The sequence below is a fragment of the Pelmatolapia mariae genome, linkage group LG3_W (genome assembly GCF_036321145.2).
Source record: "Pelmatolapia mariae isolate MD_Pm_ZW linkage group LG3_W, Pm_UMD_F_2, whole genome shotgun sequence".
Classification (NCBI taxonomy): domain Eukaryota; kingdom Metazoa; phylum Chordata; class Actinopteri; order Cichliformes; family Cichlidae; genus Pelmatolapia; species Pelmatolapia mariae.
Genome location: NC_086229.1, coordinates 46,591,622 through 46,612,250, shown reverse-complemented (window position 1 = coordinate 46,612,250; position 20,629 = coordinate 46,591,622). Strand labels below are relative to the sequence as shown.

Genomic DNA, 20,629 nt, shown 5'->3' with positions numbered 1-20,629 from the left:
ACGGGGAACACAGCTGAGGACAATTACTCATGACAGAGCGGGGAGGACACGAAACTGAAAATACTGACACCAAGATGTGGACCTTAAACACAACACAGAGTACACAGAGAGGAGCACAGAGAGAGGCAGAGAACATGAAGGAATACACGAGGGGATGAGGAGAACACAGAACACAAAGGGTGGGAACACGGTACCACAACAAACACCACAATATAAGCACGGACACAGGGGGAATCCAAATACCAAACCAAACAATCCTATGAACATAAAGAACAAAATACAAAACCACAGGAAAACTAAAAAAAACTGGGTCAAAATGACCCAGGACCATGACAAAAACAGGTGTGTTCAGCTGTTTGTCACGATCCTGGAGCTTATGACCCAGCGTTTTGGAGTTTTAGTTTATGTTCATGTTTATGTTTAAGCCCTTGAGGTTTTCTAAGTTCATTTTTTATCATGCCTAGGTTGTTATAGTTCTTTGTTATTAGATTCCCCTTGTGTCTTCCAACCCCTGTTAAGTCTCCCTTGCCCTTCATGTGTTTCATGTCTGTGTCTTACGTTGTCAAGTTCAGGTTGTCATGTCTGCGTCTTATGTTTCCTGTTTTATTTTGAAGAGGTCTTGTGTTTCTATGTTCACTGTATAGTTTTACTCTTTCCCTGCGAGTTCATTATGTTCATGTGGGCCTATGGTTATCATAGGCTTAGTTCTTGTAATATGGCTTCACTGAGTTCCATGGTGTGTCTTCTGTGCCTTTCTGTACCATGTTTCAGGTTCCTATGTTCTGTCTCCCCAGTTGCTGTTAAGTTTACATGTCTAGAGTTCAGTCAGTGTGTATCCTGTTTTACTCTGAAGGTCCGTGTCTCTTCTTCTTCTTCTCCTACATTTTAATGGCGGTTGGCAAACAACTTTTAGGTGCATTTACCGCCACCTTCTGGAAAGGAGTGTGGGTCAGAACGGTTTCGTAACCTACAGTCTCGGATACACACCCGTCAATCTTAAAAAGCCAAACACTGCCCTATAAACAACATCCCCTGCATCCCTTTGAAATATGTCTCTTACCCTTAGGTGAACACTATTTTTTTGCAATTCAAACTGCAATCTTTCCCTTTCTCGCTTATACTTATCGCACTCCAACACTACATGCTCAAACGTCTCCTCCTGTCCACAGAAGTCACAAGTCCCCGTGTCATGTTTGCCCATCTTCTTAAGCGTGCTATTCAAGCCTGTGTGACCAAATCTTACCCTGGAGATTATATCCTCATCTCTTCTACTTCTAAAGCTCCTTCTACATTGCCCGACTGTTTTCTGCATGCTATAATAATACCTGCCTTTCCCATCCCCATCCCATTGTGCCTGCCACTTCTCCTTCAACTTTACCTTGATTAAACTTTTCACCTCACTTTTACTGTATTTGATAGTCAAACCCACACAACTTCTTCTTGCTGCACTTTTTGCAAAGTTATCGGCCTGTTCATTACCATCAACACCGATATGCGCAGGAACCCATAAGAAAACCACTTCTATCCCTCTATGTTTAATCCTATACAATAAATGCAATATCTCAAAAACAATATATTGTCTAGAGACCGAAGACATATTAAGGTCCGTGTCTCTTCTTCTTCTTCTGACATTTGTATTGGCGGTTGGCAAACAACTGAAAGGTGCATTACCGCCACCAACTGGTATGGAGTATGGTCTGGAACAACGCTCAAAAAAAAAAAAAAAAAAAAAAAAAAAAAAACCCTCAAATCCTGCCAAACAGGTTCCCCTCTTTTAAAAACAGAAATAAGGCCTGATGGTCCGTGTCTCATGTCAGTGTTTCTAGTTTTGCTTCCCTTGTCTCATCCAGCCTGATTACTCCCAGCTGTGCTCTCCTTCTGTGTCACATTCCCTCGTTATCCCTCAGTGTATTTAAGCCCTGTGTTTCTCTTTGTCAGTGTCGTAGTCTACCTCATGGCTGTGTTTCCCCTGCGTGACAGTTTATCCATGTCCCAGTTTAGTTTTTCCATGCCATTCTGCAATAAAGCAGCTTTTTGAGTTTAATTTTGTTGTTGTGAGTTTTGCGTTTGGGTCCTTCTCCTGCCTGCACATAGCCGAAACATGACACTGTTTTATCTGCCAGGCCTATAAATTGATTCCATGATTTCTTTCTTTAACTCCAACTCCTTATTTATACTATGGTTTCATTTCAGAGTGCAATGAAACACTAAGCTACTGTTACGATCCAATGTTGTTAGTGTTTGTTTTATGTGTGACTCCTCCCACCAGAGGATGGCTGTGGGTTTTTTCCCTTTCTCTCTTAGGAGGTGGACACCTGGGCATGCCTGCTGAGTAGCTGGGTGGAGTCTCTTCCTGTCCTGGGATTGGATATTGGCTGATCACCTCCAGTACTTAATGACCGGATGACAGCCACCTGGCCCCCTCTCTACTAGCCTCCACCATCCAACAAAGAGCATGTATTTTTGATTCATTATTTTGACAGAGTGTCTGTGCCCAGTGATTTGCAAGTATAACCGTGTGTGTCTGGCGTTAGTACTTCAATTTTGTAAATAGCTGTAAATAGATTTGTCATGTAGCAATCGTGCATTTTGTTCACCTTGTATATATTCTTCACTGCAGCAGCCTAGTAGGCGTGAGAAGCCATTTTTGTTGATTAATTTTTCTGTTTTTCATTTAGGAAGTTAGGTAAGTGAATTGTCTTTTGTTTGGTTTTCATTTGTGTAGGAAAGTATAGGGACTATTAGGGAGTTTTGTTTGTTATTTTTGGCACTGCTCACTGCTGAAGCAAATAAATGGCTGCTTAGCACTTTAAAAAGATATTGTTGTTTGTGTTCTTGCTTTGGTGGAGCGGGAGTGGGCCAATTTCTTGTTGCGTTCAATACACGCCTAGACAAAGAACGTAACACTACATAATTTTCAATTGAAAAAAATTGAAAAATTAGGGTGTTCTACCACTTTTGACCGGTAGGGTACGCTTCCACTAAAAAGTTGGACACACCCTCTCTTTTAATGGTTTTGCTTTATTTATTTTACTAATTTCTACTTTATAGCTATATATGTCAAATATATGAAGTGAGATAAAAGGAATTATGTGGCAAAGAAAACAATGAATAACTGTAAAATATATTGTCTTATATTTTAGACTCAAAGTGACATCAAATAGATATTCATTTTTCCATTCAGTGTGGGTATGTACCATAAATATATATATTTTTTTAAACAGAAGCAATCTTTTTGAAGTATTTCAGTGACAAAAAAAAGATTAGAAACATTAAGAAATACTAGTTGCTTTACATTATTTTTCTTCAGCAATGATTTGTCCCACATTTGGTATAAACTGGCAAAATGCCAGTGTGTGCAGAATTAATGTTATTATTACTAACAATACTCATAATAACAACAGCTTAATTTCTGTAGAATAATGGTGGTGATTTTATTTTTGTCACCTTTTATGAAGAACCGATGTTTCTCACTGCAGTGGCTGAGCTGCTCCTCCATCAGACTCTCCTCCTCCCGTCAGTCGCCTGTGTCATCAAACAGATCTTTATTTTTCTATTCAGTGATTTATTGTACGGCACTACCGAAGAGCATTGTATTGTATAGAATTATTCTTCCTCATACATTCAGTACCAACATTAGAATCAGATTCAGAGAAACTCTATTAATTCCAGAGTGAAATTGAGTTGTCATAGAAGCAAATAAGCAACAAAGAACAAGCACTCATATAAAATGAGCCTAGAAACAGTTATGATGGATCAATATTAAGACAAATACAGAGATATATAAATAAAAAGCAAAATTATTAAAAGCAAAATAATTAAAACAAAATAGTAAGATTAAACAGAAAGAGAATGGGGGGGGAAGAAAAAAAAAAAAAAAAAAAAAACAGAACCGCAAAAGAAACTAAAGAACATTACGAAGACAGGGAGCTGCTACAACAGGCTGCCACTAGAACGGTGCCAATTTAAAGACATTACTGGTTGGTCCCTGAAAGTTTATTCTGGACGTTTTCAGCAGGAGAAATGTTTCGTCACTTATCCAAGTTGACGAAACGTTTCTCCCACTGAAAACGTCCAGATGAACACAATCAAATTTGGGGATTTACTTACCTGGATAATTGAGCATGCATCAAGGCGTATTACTGGTCAGTGATTCTGTTATTAATTGTGGATTGTTGTATTTTATCCACCTCATATAATCGTAATTTTCAGTACACCACCTTCATAAGAAGTAAAACAAATAGCTGAACTCAAATGATTAAACATTTAAGTCCTGAACTGCTGGAAGCTCCAGGCAGACGAACCGAGACGTTAAACACAAGGAACAAACGAAAAAAAATAGCTGAGAGAGAAGCCCTGTAGACAGTTATAGAGTTAGGCAACCAATGTAGTTATAATGTACTCACTCTGGATCCCCTCTCAGAATAACCCGACATAAAGATCCACCAGCGGAGAAGGAGACACGTGGGCTTTGTAGTTGGACTAGGACTAGTAGAGACAGTGGGCTATCTGACCTCCCAGCATTTTACTGGCTACCTTGCAGAGTAACAAGCTGTGTGAGCTACGAGAGCGTTTATCTTTCCAATCACGCATCAGAAACAGAAACGCGATCTGCCGGAGACCAGAGGAGAAGCAGAAAGGAAGCTCAGCTCAGCCACACGATCTTTGCCGTAGCCGTCTTGAAAATAAAACCTAAAGTTCCCCTTGGAAGACAAAAAGTATGATGACTGTGGTTATACCCGATCCGTACCGGAAACCCGATCGGTACCCCGCATGCGCAAATCTTACGTCACTTCCTCTCTTTGCCAACATTGCGACATTGGTCGTGTCCAAATTCATGGGCTGCCTCCTCCTGAGGCCGCATTTGTAGACCGATTACGTCACAGCGACGCGCCGAAGGCTGTCCAAATTCATAGGCTGCTCCGAATGCAGCCGACAAATGGGTCCTCATTTTCTCCGAATTTGAGGATGAGTCTGATGTATCCTTCTTTGCCCATCATATCCCAGAATTCATAGCGCGGCCCAGCCAAACTCTAGTTTCCGGTAATGGCGGCCGGTACTACGTTTTAAAATTACTCTTATTAATTTTTCTGGGTCACAAAATAAACTTTTAACATATTTTCAGGCGAGAAAGTAGCTGTGTAAACATCAAATATCTGCTCGTTTTATCAAGATATCGCATATTTGGAAAAGTGCTTCGACGTTTTCGGAGACGCCTGCTACCCACCAGCTCGATAGCGAGCCGGGAGCTCGAGGGTCACTGAAGCCGCCGAGAACGGCACAACTCCCGGCACATCATTTTCAGATCACCGCGGACTTTCGCTACTCGGGTTAAACGTAGTATATAAGTATAATCATGAAATATAACCTGAGACAACCTAAAAATGCTATTGTTGGGCTTTTACAGTGTTTTGTTTGTTCGTGAGTAAATCGGTTTGGCTGAGATTAAAGTTATTAGATTAGATTAGATAAAATAAAACTTTATTAATCCCCCGAGTGGGTTCCTCCTTGGTTTTTATACAGCTGACTAAACGTCAAACAGAAAACTGATTAAACAGAAGTGTGAGACGGTCGAGAATTTACTCCAGTGTTCTGTTATATTTTATATAGCAAGGAGCAGACGGCCGAGTTTATTAAACTCCACCGAGACAGCGGTGACGTTAATCAGAAGGCTGGACCGTCCAATTTCACTGCCGTTTACTTCCGGCCTACCCGACCGTCTGAGGACCCGGCCCACTTAGATTGCGAAGGTATGGCGTTATTTCAGTGCCACTATTCTGAGCGCACGTAAAAAAAGATTGCAAGTGCAAGTGTTGCATTTTGAGGAGAAATTTATTTTGAGCGTACAAAAGCTGAATTTGAGTGAACAAAATTCATTGCTGCGTGCAAAAAATGTATTTCAGTGTTTGCGCTTATCCATATACACACACACAATAGCACCCCCTCTCGCTCAGTTTTTTCATTTGCGCTTGCTCGCAATGTGTTGCTTGCGCTCACAACATTCTCTGCTGCAAGCGCTCAACTCTCTGTACACCGTTATAAGTGTGCCACAAAACCAACCAATCACAGACTTGGTTTCAAAAATTCTGATTGGCTCTTACGGTCTCCAATCAGCTCGCTAGCTGCTGCATTCCGGAAACAGTCCGAAATGTAGCTAAATCCAGCTAAACTCAATTAAACCCCAATTTGCGGATAATATCTTTAATTATTTTATTTTAAAATATATTATTTGTTAAGACTATCGTTGGTGTAGTATAATGTAGTTGCATTATACAACCATGCCAACTGACTCTCCAAATTATATTTGAGTAGCTCTCTTTTATGTCGTCGAATACTGAACAGCAGCACGAAAACAACATGTCCCGGCCACATGTAAGTAATATAAAATCATTTTGTACATTATTATTCGCTTGATAACTGACGTTAGCTAATTTGCAAACTATGCAAACTTGCAAAATGATGTACCTCATGTAGTTCGTTTTATGGGTTGTTTATTTTTGTCTGAGATACGTCATTTCATTGTATTTTTCTAACTACTTGTCCATGTTTGCTGCTTTTAACAGGACATACTGAGACAGCAAATGATGCATAGACTCCTCTCTAAACTGGAAGCTGCTTTAAACCAACAACCACTAAATCTGGATTATTTGGAGTTCTTGACTCGTCATGAGCTTGTTCTGTTTGAATCTTTCTCTCAGCAAATAGGTGGTCTGTCAGAGATTACAGAGGCTCTACAAAACGTTCATCATCTGGTTCAGTGTGAAATTAACATCACCTCTGTGGCCATTATTGAACTGGAAACAGAAGTTGGTCTGGGACCTGGCCACCCCAAAATCGTACTAGAGAGAGAAAAACTGAAGAACTTGTTGGACACTCAGCTGCCAGTCAGCTGCATCGCTAAATGTCTTGGTGTTTCAAGAAGAACAATCTTCAGGAGGATGCAAGAATTTGACTTGTCTGTGAGAGGAACATACAGCACAATGAATGACCAAGAGCTGGACAACATCATATCGGCTATCAAAAATCAGATGCCAAATGCTGGCTATCGAATGGTTCAAGGACATTTGGTTTCTATGGGTCTCCGTGTTCAGTGGTGGAGAATGATGGCCTCCATGCATCGAGTTGATGCTGTTGGGATCTTCACACGGATTACAGAACTAGGCTGTGTTGTGCGAAGAAGCTACTCGGTGCGAGGCCCTCTCTCCCTTGTCCACATAGACACAAATCACAAGCTAATAAGGTAAAATACCCACTTATATAGCTCTAATAAAAGTTGGGCAGAAAGATGCACGTTATACTTTAAATCTGTTTTAATCAACCTTATCTGATAGGTCTTTCAGTGTGTTTATAATATTTTAAAAAGCACTTCATAGAGTAATATTAAGTAAAAGGATTACAGGATGTGTAACAAAAGCAGTAATATTGTTAATTGTAAATTTTCTTGAGCAATTATTTACACTTTGTATATCGATATTTTCCATGATAACAAGCCTATCAACACATAATATGGTAAGTGCTCCTGAAAACTTAAAAAAAAATCATGACAAGGGAACTCAAATATTAAGTCTCATTGAACTTATCCACTTTCACATATAAAAATGTTGGTATTATTTTCAGCACACCTGACAAGTGTCCAGTTTAAATCAGTGGCAAGTGTGCATACTGAAAAATGTATTTTCAATGTCTTACATGTTCTGCAAATCAAGCCTTAGTGAGATTGTTTTCCCTCTGAAACAGGTACAATGTTGTGATCTTTGGTGGAGTGGATGGCTACTCAAGGAAGGTAAAATTTTAACTGTTATGTAGAATATTTGGTAGTTTTGAAATGAGAGCTGTATTAGGTTATTTTTTTATGAACATCAATTATTCAGCAAGCCAACATAGTGGACGATTTGCAATTTTAAAAAAAAAATTATAATCAGTTCTTTACAAAAAAAAAGGTTCAACTAAAAGGCCATTTTTATTTTTTGATAAGTACTACCAATATTGATGTATAGACTACTCAAGCTTTGAATTATGGTTTTGAACATAGAACCGTACAATGTTCCTTGAACACTTATTATGGAACTGCATTATTAACTGAAAAACTATACATGATCTGAAACCAGATCTTTAATTTTCCATTTGTTTTTACTGCAGGTCCTGTATTTGGATGCAGCAACTAACAACAGGGCAAAAACTGCATTCTCATTTTTCCTGAGATCAGCCCAGCTTCACGGCTTGCCATCAAGGTTTAATGCCCTGATCAAATTTATATGCTAGCAACAAGTTTCATTAAAGACAACTTCCTTAAAAATGTATTTTTATCATAGGGTTAGGGCAGATCAAGGAGTAGAAAACCTGGACATTGCACATTTCATGTTTGCCACAAGAGGAACAGGGAGAGCGAGTTTCATATCTGGAAAGAGTGTCCACAATCAGAGGTTAGTCTTTTGATGTTTTTTTTATATTATTATTGACTGCAGGGGTAGATTGTTGTAGCAGTTCTGATATTGATTTAAAGCATATAATACCATAAATCCAAATTCAAATGTATTTACAGAGTAGAACGACTTTGGCGTGATGTCTGGATTGCAGTCACTAGCAAGTACCATGATGTTCTTCACTCACTTGAGGAGGATGGCCTGCTTGACATTTCAGATGTCATTCATCTCTTTGGTGTCCACTACATCTTTGTCCCTCGACTCCGAGCAGATCTTGTCACCTTTGTTGGAGGATGGAATAATCATCCCCTCAGGACAGAAGGTGGTCTCACTCCTGAACAGCTCTGGTGTATGGGACATCTACAAGAGCTGGACGAGGGCGAGAGACTTGAGGTACCAGATCATAATTTTTTGCTCTTCTGAAACTCTGCTCTTCTGAAATTAACATATTAAACACTTGTGGCACATCTGCGAGATGCTTCTGGTGATTTTATACATTCTTGCCTATCAATTACCACTAATGTAAATCACAGTAAGAAGAACATGAAAACAAAGGCATTCTTTTTAAATTGTTGTATTTATTGGAAAAAAACGCTTACACAAAATAACATTACTCCCAAAAGTACCTATTCTGGAATAATGACTATTATATATGTTTGTGGATTTGAAGGAGCTTCAGGATCCAGGCATTGACTGGGAGAGTGCTGTACTGCAAGAAGAATCTAACAGCACAGTTGTGGTTCCTGAAATTGAATGCCCACTGGATGAGGAAACCCTGGAGGGACTTCAGAGAACAATTAATCCCTTGGAACATTCAGAGTCTTACGGTCATGACCTGTATATACAATTCTTGCTACTGGTGTCAAACCAACAGTGACACTTAAGATGGACGTGAAAGTCAACGCTCTTTTGTTCTCAAATACTGGATTTCTTTGCTGAAAGATTACAGATTACAGATTACAATTCAGATTACAAGTAGACAATCAAACAAAGCACTTGCTTAATATCTATCAACGTAGGACCCTACACAAAGTTTTGAAGTCTTATCATTTTCATGAAACAGCTACGAACATCTTAACAGCTAATGTTTAGAAACATTTTTACTCATTTAGTTTCCAAATTACAAGACAACAATGTGTTAAACTCTGTGGAATCCACCACCATATCTAACTGCTGCACTCATTATGGTTTTAAACATTGTGTACGTGTCCAGATGCTGCACTGGAAAAGTCACAGTACAAGTGCATGCACTCACAACTGGGTAACAAATTGAGTGATCTCCCAGCCGCTCCTTACATTCGTGGTCAAACTTGCATGTTATTTTGAAATGTCTCTTTTCATCAGGAAGGATGGGAACATGGGACTGGCCGGTCATCCACTGGAGCACATGCTGGACAGCAAGAGACTCTGATTTTTCACCACCTGCACCGCCTGTGTTTCCATCTGTGATGTTTGAAAATGTTTCTGAAGTCTTTTCTAAATAAAAAGCAATCTGGATTACAATGTTTTAAAGTAACAACTAAGAATACTTCCTTGTGCCCTGTATGTTAAAGCAAAAATATTTAACAGATGCATACGGTATATATATGCACAATACTATAGGTATATACAGCTAATACTATATAGTACCTGATGCTTCAATCTCCTGCAAGAAATCTTGCAAAAAATTTATGATCTTCCTCTCAGTTCTCTCCCTAGATGTCCCCTTTTCACTGAAATGTGGTTGGCAGCTCATCATAATGAAATCAGCGTCTGGCTGTAAATAAGGAAATAAAGTAGATTATATTATAGATATATTGTTCATTCAAAACTAATAAATAAATACAGGATAACTACAGTACAGATAAGTGGACTGTCTTCGGATCAGACTGAAGCTGCTATGTTAATACTTACTTTGAGGATTTTCCCAGGCACAAACAAACTGTGGCAAGCTTCAGGATTTACAGCCATCAGGTTCACAAGACCATACAGTTCCATGCCCTTTCTGAGCTGCTGTAGCATTGGAATCAGTCTTGTTGTAGAGTGTAAGACAATGGCACTTAAAGAAAACAAAACAAAATGAAAAACTAGTTGGGGATGGGTTAATGATCTCACTGACTTTTTCTCGCTTACCGTATCATGCTTTCCTTACTATCCATCTTTATCTGGTTTGTGTATCCACAGGTGACAATTTCATCAGCCCACAACATCAGAGACTGTATGTCTGCTGCATCTTCAACCTGGAAATGTATGATGTGAAAGAGGAAATACAGAAGGTTAAAAGTGTTTAAAAACACCATACTCATAATATATCATGTGCCAGAGCTAAACCAGGTGCTCACTTTGCTGATGAGCAGGGAAGATTCCACATCTGCAACATCCTCCTTAGACAGACAGCTGAAATCAACCTCTCCTGAGCAGAGGAAATTGTAGCACCATTCTTTGAAAAAGGCAGGAGATGGGCCACCTTGGGCGAGGCTGACTGCAATTATTTCACCAACAGTTCTGTGAAGACAAATGATTATAATTCATTTTCAGGTAACATTTACAAAAATATCGGATGCGTATTAAATGTAATGCACAAAGCTCGTATGTAACCAACCTGAAGTTTTCATTATCAAGATCGGTCAGAGAATACTTGGGGTTTTTGCCCTTGTTCTCAGGTCCTTCAAAGAATCTGCTTTCAATACCTGAAATCATGTCTTTCATACAAAAAATATCCGCATTTTTAAGTTATCCATTATTTTTTTGACACTAGGACAAAACAGGTAATAGGCAACTCACCACTCAAAAACTCTTTCCTAAGTGCTCCTGTATCCACGCCTGCCTCTCCAATGAAAACCACCCTAAGAACACTGGTGGGAGATGCAGATTTTTTTCTCTGCCACTGGAGAATGCCTCTGTCTGGAAGGTCTTCTCTGTCCACACACAACTTAAATTCTGTTGTGGTGTCGACTTGTTGTTCAAGGCAACGCAATACATCTTCCACGCTTAACAAAAACAGGTTAGAAAACATCCTAAGTTCTCAAAGAAAAATAATCATCTTTAGATTAAAAGAGGCTACCACATTAAACTTGATTAGAACTTATCGCAGCATGTTCTGTGCAACAATCTTTAACCATAATTTAAAGTAGTGTGATCATAAAATGTTTTATATGAAATTAAAACCCAGCTATTGTTTAAAAGATCTTACACATAATTTTAACAAATGGTTCTGCATAATAGTGTGTATATGAACTATAATAGAGCAAAGATTACCTGTCTGTTGTGCATACTGAAGTTTGAGCTGGTGTGCATGTAGTTTGGTCATTTTCTTCAGTCACCATGCATTGAAAGCTGTTGACGAAACAAAGTAAAAAAAAAAAAAAAAAACTACATATGTTTGCGTGGACTGTTACTGATTAACATTTTTTCATAAATGGCTGAAAAAAGATTACCTATCCCCACACAGACTCGCGTGGACTGTGATCTCATCTTCAGGAAAGTCCTTAGTGCATATTGGACAAATAACCTACAATTTCAAAAAGGGGTACATGTTATGCATAGTGGGAAAAAGATCATTACCGATACAAAATTCATTGTAGTTACTAGGGTTTTTAGTAATTTGCTAGGTTTACCTTGCATTTGCTTTTCACAATGCATAACTCAGATTCCTGCAGAATTAAAAAACAGTAATTGTGATACTATATTATTTAATTAAAATTGCTCATTTTGACTTCATCAAAATTGTCTCACCTCATCATCAGTCTCATCAGGAGAGAATTTTCCTTTGCACGTATTGATGTGTACTGCAAGCATCTGCAGAGGCATAACTTCATTACACTGGTAACATAACTTCTTTGGCATCTTTGAAAAGTGCTGTGAGTCGGGAGGTAGAGGAGATGTGTCTAGTGTTTCCTGAAGAGGTACAATGTAAAAAGTGGATTTGCCACCTCCTGACACAGCTTTCAGTGTTTTGACAGAATATCCTTCTGTTTCAGGTGGAATTACAGTGAGCTTTCGTCGACCACTGCCACCTTTATTGACAGAAAGATAGCACATACAATCAAGCAGCAAAAGTATCAACTACATAATTCTAATGCAGTATGAGCACGCAAGAATGCCAAAAACACACATAAGAACTGAATTTACAACAAACCTGTTGCCTTATGCAAGAGCCATCCTCCACAAAGATATTCAGTTTTTGGAAAGGTTTCTTCCAGAAGTCTTGAAATCTTAGTTAAAAACACAGTTAAGCAGAATGGAACACTAAATGGACTGTGGCATATGATTCAGGCTAAATGCGTCTGCCAATGACTTATTTTAATACTGACTATACAAACTTACCTCTGCATGGTCACCATCTTCTGGAAGAGACACGGTTTGTCTCCCCATGCCAGCTTGTAGGAGTTCAAGCTCCTCAGCTGGCAAAGGAGTGTAGGATGTGTTTTTTGACAGCAAATAAAAACTGAGGCCTGTCGTCTTACTGCCTGCCTTGACAAGCTGCTTAGTAGATGTAAAACATCTCTTTTTACCACGGCTCAAGTTTGATTTGAAATGTCCTGGAAATGATCTGTGTGATGAAAATGCATGAGTTTAAAAAAATCCAGTGTTGCATAACATAAGGGTTATTGTTTAATAAAGTTATTAAATATGACATCAGTCCCTAATAGCACATTTTAATTTAGAAATCAATGTTGATAAATCGATAAACCAAATAACTGTAACAGAAAAGATTGCAAAAAGTTTAGAAAAAAAAAACCACACAAAAAAAGCTAACACCTTGTCATCTCTTGCTGGATAGTCAGATTTCTAGGCTCCTGCTGCCCACTCTCTGTTGGCCTCCCTGAAGGATTTGTGGATATGTTGTTAAGCAGCAAAGACACCAGATTTCTTACTGCTGACTCAACTGCACCATTACCCTAAAAAGCATGATTGGGATACACTGCCTCAGTAAGACAACTACGCTGGTAATTACCCATTAGGCTAGCTTAAACTCTACAGCTGCATCTGTAACTACAATTTCACAGCATATTAAACAGAAAGGACAGCAAATTACTAAATTCACACAAAAAAAATTAAACTCACCTGATACTGTGGTGTAGTATTATTGGAGCCATTATTTGATTCTGCCATCTCTTCTTTGGCTGCAGAGTAAATCAAAACTCCCTCTATCTGCAAGAAGCGAGGCTGAGTGGACAGTGTTTCCGGTGTCCGGAATGCAGCAGCTAGCGAGCTGATTGGAGACCGTAAGAGCCAATCAGAATTTTTGAAACCAAGTCTGTGATTGGTTGGTTTTGTGGCACACTTATAACGGTGTACAGAGAGTTGAGCGCTCGCAGCAGAGAATGTTGTGAGCGCAAGCAACACATTGCGAGCAAGCGCAAATGAAAAAACTGAGCGAGAGGGGGTGCTATTGTGTGTGTGTATATGGATAAGCGCAAACACTGAAATACATTTTTTGCACGCAGCAATGAATTTTGTTCACTCAAATTCAGCTTTTGTACGCTCAAAATAAATTTCTCTTCAAAATGCAACACTTGCACTTGCAATCTTTTTTTACGTGCGCTCAATATTTTTTTACGTGCGCTCAGAATAGTGGCACTGAAATAACGCCATACGAAGGCCCGGTCCTCAGGAGGATGCAGCCCATGAATTTGGACACGACAATTTAGGGCGTTTATCAATATGCGTACTTGTGCGTACTTGCGTTCTCGTGTACTCGTGATACGTCATCAGTCGGAGACCAAGTACTGTTCCAATTCGAAGTACGCATCAGGCCGAGAACGCGAAAAAGTCCCGGATGTGTTCTCGATCCGCCCGTTTTATCGAGCATGCATCGGTGTAGACTTGGGACAGCTATATATCCCAGAATGCATTTCGTCCAAAACTCAACAGCGGACTCCCGGCACATCGTTTTCAACCCCCCCCCCACCGCTCGCGGACTTCTCACTACTCAGGTTAAAGAAACTCCAGCAGCTGTCTATAGTATTGAGTGTCCACTGAAATAGAAATAAAAGCGTTCTAACATCTCACCTGCTTGTTTTTATTAAGGTATGTGCACGTATGTACATGTACACTATTTTTATTAATAGAGGTTTCACTACTGAGGTTAAAAATGATATATAAGTCACTTAGATCACTTTTAAATGTTAATGTTTGGTTTATTTCAGTGTTTTATTTGTTCCTGAGTAAACCGGTTTGGCTGTGATTAAAGTTAAGCTTCATAACACGTTACTCACAGTTAAATTAAGAGGGGACGGCAGTAAAAACTCCGGACCTGTGACATCATCACGTACGCAGGTGTTCCGATTGAGAGTACTCCCGTGCGTTCTCGGCGAGTACGTACTCACCGAGAACGCGAGTACGTACTCGCGTACTTGGGCATTGATAAACGGCCTTCATATATTTGACAATAGGGCTTTGGAGCGTGATGTCACGGGAGGTGGGCCACGCCCCCTTTCGCCATGACAGTAGGCCAGACACAGGATACAGCTTCAGCTATGGTTCGTATGTGTTGTGTTGTCAGTTACAACGTTAGATCACACGATCGTGAAGGCAAGAAGCTGGATAATGGGCTCTCTTTTCATCATTTTCCATCCTGGAGGCAACGTGAGGGATCCCATTTATCCGATATTACTAAACAAAGACGTCAGGCTTGCATTGCAGCGGTGAGACAAGCGGATATCGAGTGCTCTGCAATCCCCAGCTTTTTGTTGGTTTGCTCTCCGCATTTTCTTTCCGGTGAGTTCTAAATTAATACATATCACTCTTAAAAGGCTTTTAGTGTTATTTTCAATGCGCTGAGGTCATAGATAATGAGATAAAACATGCTAATGTGTGATGCTGCAGAACCACGTCATGTCGACTGAGTAGCTTATGATTTAGCATTATTGCAGGTAAACCAGCATATGAAATGAATGTAACAAATCCAGACTGGGCACCAACACTGCACATGGGCCTCTAAAAACATACTAAATTGCTATCATTGTACACTAATCCGCACATAACTTCCAGATGAATCACACACCTGTCATTGGAATATTGGTGTACATTTACCTTATGTGTATGCACTAATTTTATCTTACAGGCTTTTGTTATGCAGCTGCAGAGTCTGAAGGTGTGCTGCGTGCAGAAGTGATCGATGAAGATCTGACAGAAGACGAACAACAAAATCACAATGTCATGGAGGCAGTGGACAGCAGTTGTGTTGGACAAGTCGAGGTTGAGGTACCAGTTGCAAATGTGGGCAGAAATAAACACAACACTGCTTGATAAGATTAAGGTTTGCTGTGTTTTGGTGAATATGTGCCCCAGTGTGGTTGTCAAACCAGCGCCAAATGAAACTTGCTGTTGTTGAGTATTCATAAAGCTGTTGTGTTGCATGTGTAGTTCATTGTAAATAATTGTACTTTGTGTGAAGTAGTTTCAATAAAACAGAAAAGAATAGTATATTTGTTTGTTTGTTTTTTATTCTTGATCTGTTCACATGTACTTAGCAAGTACATAAAAATGAAATGCAAACTATTTACATGGCAACACACAGCTGGCATCAATCTTGAACCACAAAATGAAACATTACAGGCTATTTAGAGCAGCACATTGTTTGGAGAAGTATTTCCCAACAAGTTCAGGAAGACACACTTTAAGAAAGAAGTCTTGTGCTTGCTTTAAACGTGGTTCCCAGAAATCCACTTCAGGGAAGATGCGTATCACAGCAAGGTCTCTCTGTGTCCACACAACGAGGTCACAGTGGTTGGCGCTGGTAACAAAGATTTGTATTTGTACCTGACAGTAGTGCATCCAGTAATGGTGACAAATCCTCCAGCGTTGCAGGAATCTGCCGTTTTTGCGATCGCCTCCTTTTGCCTCTCAAAGGCAAAAGGAGGGTGTGTTTATGTTTTCATCAAGACCATGTTTTTGGGCAGCTGCTGAGGAGAAGTCAATGTTATGTGCAACCTCGGGCTGTATCTTGGTCATATTTCCGGGCAATACCCAATATGCTGGCTCGTCTGTTACAGTTCTGGTGACTCTGATACGCACTGTAGCCTCGACTTTAAACAAAAGAGCAGCGACATGGGTGCAGGTCTCTGCAACTCCAGCCATGCATGTGCAGTGAGCAGCCTCAACCCTCCCATTGGTGCTCACAATGACCCATGGCTGTAATGCAGTTTCATTCAGTCGTTGTGAGTGCAGTACCTGAAACACACAAAAACCACTTTTATTAAAAGGTCTGTAATGAACCAAGGCTAATATAGATGGGTTGGCTGTACGTGCAAATCAAAAACTGTAACAAGGAAGTTGTTTAGAAAGTTATCAAGTTCAAACCGACTTACCTTTGTCTTAACGACAACGTACTCGCAGCGTGGAGGCTTAAAGATGGACAAATCTTGCACCCAGCCGTTCGTGAATTGGATGTGGGCCTCCAGGGATTTATAATTCTTAAACTGGTTTGCTGTGTATGAGCTGATTCCACAGACAAGGTATGCGAAGATCGGGATAGGACAAAGGCGGTAGGTTTCCACTCCACTTCCTTATTTCATACGGGTCCACATTACCGATGCACGCAATTTTTTCAAAGTACCGTCTCTTGGCGTCTGGGCGCAATCGGTCGCGATACAGCCCTTTGTCTTTTGCGCTGATTTTGAGCATGGTTCTGGCAGTCCCGATTCCAACACTCCAACATTGTGCGCTTGTTTTGCTTTCTACCCAGATAGCAAGACAACATTGAATCTATGTTGATTTTTCATCCGAACCGTCGTATATGGTCGGGGTTGAAATGCCAATGTTGTAACAACATTGAAATACTGTGGTAAACCGACGGTCTTACTATAGAGACGTTGTAACGATGTTGATTCACCGTTGTTTTTTTGTCATTGATATTTGATCTATTTATAGTCGACCAGGTGACAACAACAACGTCGAGAAAACGTCTATTTATAGTTGACGATCGATCGGCTCTGGTCACCATCAAAAACCATCGATTTGTAGTTGAGCATTAAATTGCATTGCAACTGATCGGGTATAAAGTACCAGAGAAAGTAGATTTATTGTTCATTTGTTATCAATGACTTGGTCTAGTTCACCAGCTTTAAAAAATCGTGTCTACGTGCAATTTATGTATAGTTGACCGGGAAATTAAAGCAGCGATCACTTGGACTATTCCACAGCACCCCTCTCACATTGGTACATCCCCCCAGGTATTGTCTTCTACAGTAGAGCGGGACATTTGATTTACTCTCAGCGGAATTGACCGGAGAAGGCATCAGTTCATGCACTGCACTGGCCTGCACCACGATTAGTATAAGGTAAGAATGAATGATATTTTTTTTCCTACTCGTTATTTCCATGTTTGCATTTGAATAACAGTAAAAAACTCATTAATGTTGTACATTAACGAGTTTTTTACAGTTATTTACGTTGCTCCCACAAAATGTGGGAGCCCGAAATTGTGTCTATACTTCTTACAATCCGGCAACAAATAAATTGCACTGCGGACAAAGTATATCAACAAAGAAAACATTTTCGTTTCATAATTTCTTCGTTATATTCCCTTACAAAGCTAGCTTTAACGCTTCGAGGTTTATTTTGTTCTTGCCGTCGCCTCGGCGCTTGACCCAGACTTTCGCTCTGTAGTTGCTTTTTAGCATAGTACTACAAAAAATTCTAAATCTGTGATATATGATTGATAAACGTAAAGTTAACTGTATAAACGTGTTCAATGACTTTGTTACTTTTGATGATTGGAGAGCACTCGCTTCAATTCGCACACGAAAACTTTAGACTCAGTTTGAAAGCTCACGCAGCGTGCCCACGTGACTGTACGTTGCACGCTCACCTAACTTTAAGTTGCACGCGTACATGACTTTCCGTTTGTGCCTTGAATAATGAATAAGGCTACGTCCACACGTACCAGCGTATTTTTGAAACCGCTGATTTTTCTATGCGTTTGCACCTTTTGTCCACACGTAATGTATGTCTGGCCGTACATTGTGTTTGTATTTCCAGGCACATTTCACGAAGCAGAACGCAGTCTTCAGAGATATCCACGTGAACGCTGTGATACGTCTGACCTTCAGTCCGAAGAAGAAACCCAGACCAGTCTTAAAAGAAAGCACAAGTAAAACCTTTTTATTCACAAACATATCTTTGATTGTTAAGAATTTATGATCTTGTCTTTTATACATATCTGTGGTGCTTGCATACTGCAATATCACCACATAATATAGTCCAAAAAGTGGAAGTTTGTAAACTTTTTAAAAATGCAAAGCCTACACTTGTGCACTTCAAAAATTCATTGTATACTGTACCTTCTTGCACGTCTCTGTTTCCTGTGTGTGTTGTTAGAAATCAAACTAACTTTAGGAAACAATATGCCAAAAGCATATTTACAATTACTTAAGACCGTTTTTAATTTATTTTCTTTAGACCAAATCCCCTGTACACATATACGGACTCAGAGGATGAGCAGCCTACAAAAAAACGGTTTCCCCAGGCCCCTCGAGTGAAAATACCAGGTAATAAAATACTGTCTAGTGTCTGTGTACATATCTGTGTCTGACACAAGGAGACTTTTTTGACAAGTTGTCTGTATTCTTAAATACTTAAAAAATTATCTTTTTCTAAACAGCCCTCATCACTCCGCAGTCTGCCCCCCAGCCCACTGATAGCAACCATCATAATGCCCCACCCAGCTTCCGGCACCTTTCGCCACTCCAGCACAAACCGACACAGCTTTGCGATCTCCCCAGCATGCACAGTCTGATGTCTTCCCTATAGATGGTATGCTTTTAAAAAAGCTTTAAAGCTGCATCACAATGTCATTGTACTCTTATCTTCAAAACACCAGTTTATAATCCTGAATGTCATCTTGTTGTGATTTTTTTTTCTGTAGATTCCAGAGACTCTGTGAAGCCACTATTACAAGGCAAGTTTGAAAATCTTGGAATTTCACAGTTTACATGGTATAACAAATATATGTGACAGGCAAAAACTAGTAAACACTTTTAGCAGTTACAAGAACTAACAAATGAATATCCAACAAAAGGGAATAGAAATACATTGTACTGCCAATACTTTGGTTTATTCTTTGTATGACTTGAAAACCAGGCTTTAGGGAAAACCAAATGACATGTTTCTATCATCAATTACATGAAGTAAACACACAAGCACTTGCATACACATTTAAGACATGAGACACGCTAATTCCATCTCTTAAAATGTGTCTATAGGTGAGACGCTTTGCGTTGATTGGTGCTGCTGGACCACACTGGAGGTGCGAGTCCGCCGTGTAATGGTTTATGCCATTACAAAGGAGCTGGCCTCTGTACTCAACTGGGCAGGGAAAAAACCAAGGACCAGACAAAGCAAAAAAGGGCATTTAAAGAGACAGCGCTGTGCAGATGCATATTTGGTAAGTTTTAACATTTATTGTAGTTTTATGAGCCTAAAGTGAACAATAAAGGGATCAATTGATGTGCTGGGTGCATTTCACATTTCCTATGTCTGTTTTTTGCTATATTACTTTGTCTTTCTTAATAACAAGACTTTCATGTCCGGTTAATCTGGAGATGGAGTCTTTGGTCTTCGGCTTGTTTTGTCCTCGGGTTGTACACTTTGTACAGCCCGAGGACCCATGTTTTCTTTTTCTTTTTTTTTTAAAGGATACACGGCACACCATGCTAAGACATATCACATTTTCAGCTTATAGCTCTTTGGGAATCAAATGCGGCAGTTTGCTGATTTCCGCCTGGTGACTTTCATGTTTATCAGCCTAGGAGTTTACATACTTTCTCCCTGCTGAAGACAATTAACAAGAGCTTATTCATGTGCTCTAATTCCCTTTTTTTGTCTTTGTTTTTTTGTGTGTGTGTCTATTTTTGTCCTAGATGGCCTGGCGCAGCAGGTAGGGGCGAACTCTATGTCTGAGTTGGTCTTTGCTCAAGCAGTCCAGAAATGGCTCAGATATGCTCCAGATCGTACGGGTGGCACGCAGGACGCACATCATCCATCCCCATCCCGGAGTAAATAATAAAAAGTGACGTGAAACATAGAAATGTAAATACGAAACTTTGTCTTTTAATAAAGTATTTTGCAAATGATACATGTCTATTGACCTTTTTTGTTTTTGTTTTTTTTCAATAAAAAGCAACTGCGAAAGAGGTGGAAAATCAACACCATAGCTCAACAGTGTTTCAATATCAGAATCTGACATTGTTTCAATGTCAACAGTATTAGAAAATATAACA

General features: G+C 39.6%; 2 protein-coding genes and 1 long non-coding RNA gene across 3 annotated transcripts in view; 2 read left to right on the top strand and 1 right to left on the bottom strand.

The window, feature by feature from the left end:
• The window catches only part of LOC135932710 (uncharacterized), a 75,795-nt gene extending 55,367 nt beyond the window's left edge, over positions 1-20,428 (top strand). Inside the window, exons 2-3 of the long non-coding RNA XR_010573601.1 lie at positions 19,613-19,794; positions 20,270-20,428. This is a non-coding gene — a long non-coding RNA (uncharacterized LOC135932710). The remainder of the gene's footprint in view (positions 1-19,612; positions 19,795-20,269) is intronic.
• On the top strand, positions 6,263-9,300 carry LOC134624514 (uncharacterized). Its single transcript, XM_063469506.1, has 7 exons — positions 6,263-6,372; positions 6,564-7,240; positions 7,738-7,783; positions 8,140-8,231; positions 8,313-8,423; positions 8,543-8,816; positions 9,094-9,300. The coding sequence occupies exons 1-7, from the start codon at positions 6,322-6,324 to the stop codon at positions 9,298-9,300; spliced, it is 1,458 nt and encodes a 485-aa protein (XP_063325576.1). The 5' UTR covers positions 6,263-6,321.
• Positions 9,545-12,573, bottom strand: LOC134624513 (G2/M phase-specific E3 ubiquitin-protein ligase-like). Its single transcript, XM_065470296.1, has 12 exons — positions 12,541-12,573; positions 12,138-12,418; positions 12,020-12,055; positions 11,840-11,913; positions 11,661-11,738; positions 11,187-11,392; positions 11,005-11,104; positions 10,745-10,907; positions 10,536-10,642; positions 10,317-10,461; positions 10,053-10,179; positions 9,545-9,866 (listed from the first exon to the last, which is right to left on the bottom strand). The coding sequence occupies exons 2-12, from the start codon at positions 12,246-12,248 to the stop codon at positions 9,562-9,564; spliced, it is 1,452 nt and encodes a 483-aa protein (XP_065326368.1). The 5' UTR covers positions 12,249-12,418; positions 12,541-12,573; the 3' UTR covers positions 9,545-9,561.
• Positions 20,429-20,629: the final 201 nt, after the last annotated feature.

Coding starts and splice junctions, on each gene's coding strand:
- LOC134624513 (XM_065470296.1), bottom strand. CDS start 12,248: ATGCCAAAGAAGTTATGTTACCAGTGTAATGAAGTTATGCCTCTGCAG. Junction 10,643..10,744: donor CTTCCCTGCTCATCAGCAAA/GTGAGCACCTGG, acceptor ATACATTTCCAG/GTTGAAGATGCAGCAGACAT. Junction 10,462..10,535: donor AGTAAGGAAAGCATGATACG/GTAAGCGAGAAA, acceptor GTTTTCTTTAAG/TGCCATTGTCTTACACTCTA.
- LOC134624514 (XM_063469506.1), top strand. CDS start 6,322: ATGTCGTCGAATACTGAACAGCAGCACGAAAACAACATGTCCCGGCCA. Junction 6,373..6,563: donor ACAACATGTCCCGGCCACAT/GTAAGTAATATA, acceptor TGCTTTTAACAG/GACATACTGAGACAGCAAAT. Junction 8,424..8,542: donor AAGAGTGTCCACAATCAGAG/GTTAGTCTTTTG, acceptor ATGTATTTACAG/AGTAGAACGACTTTGGCGTG.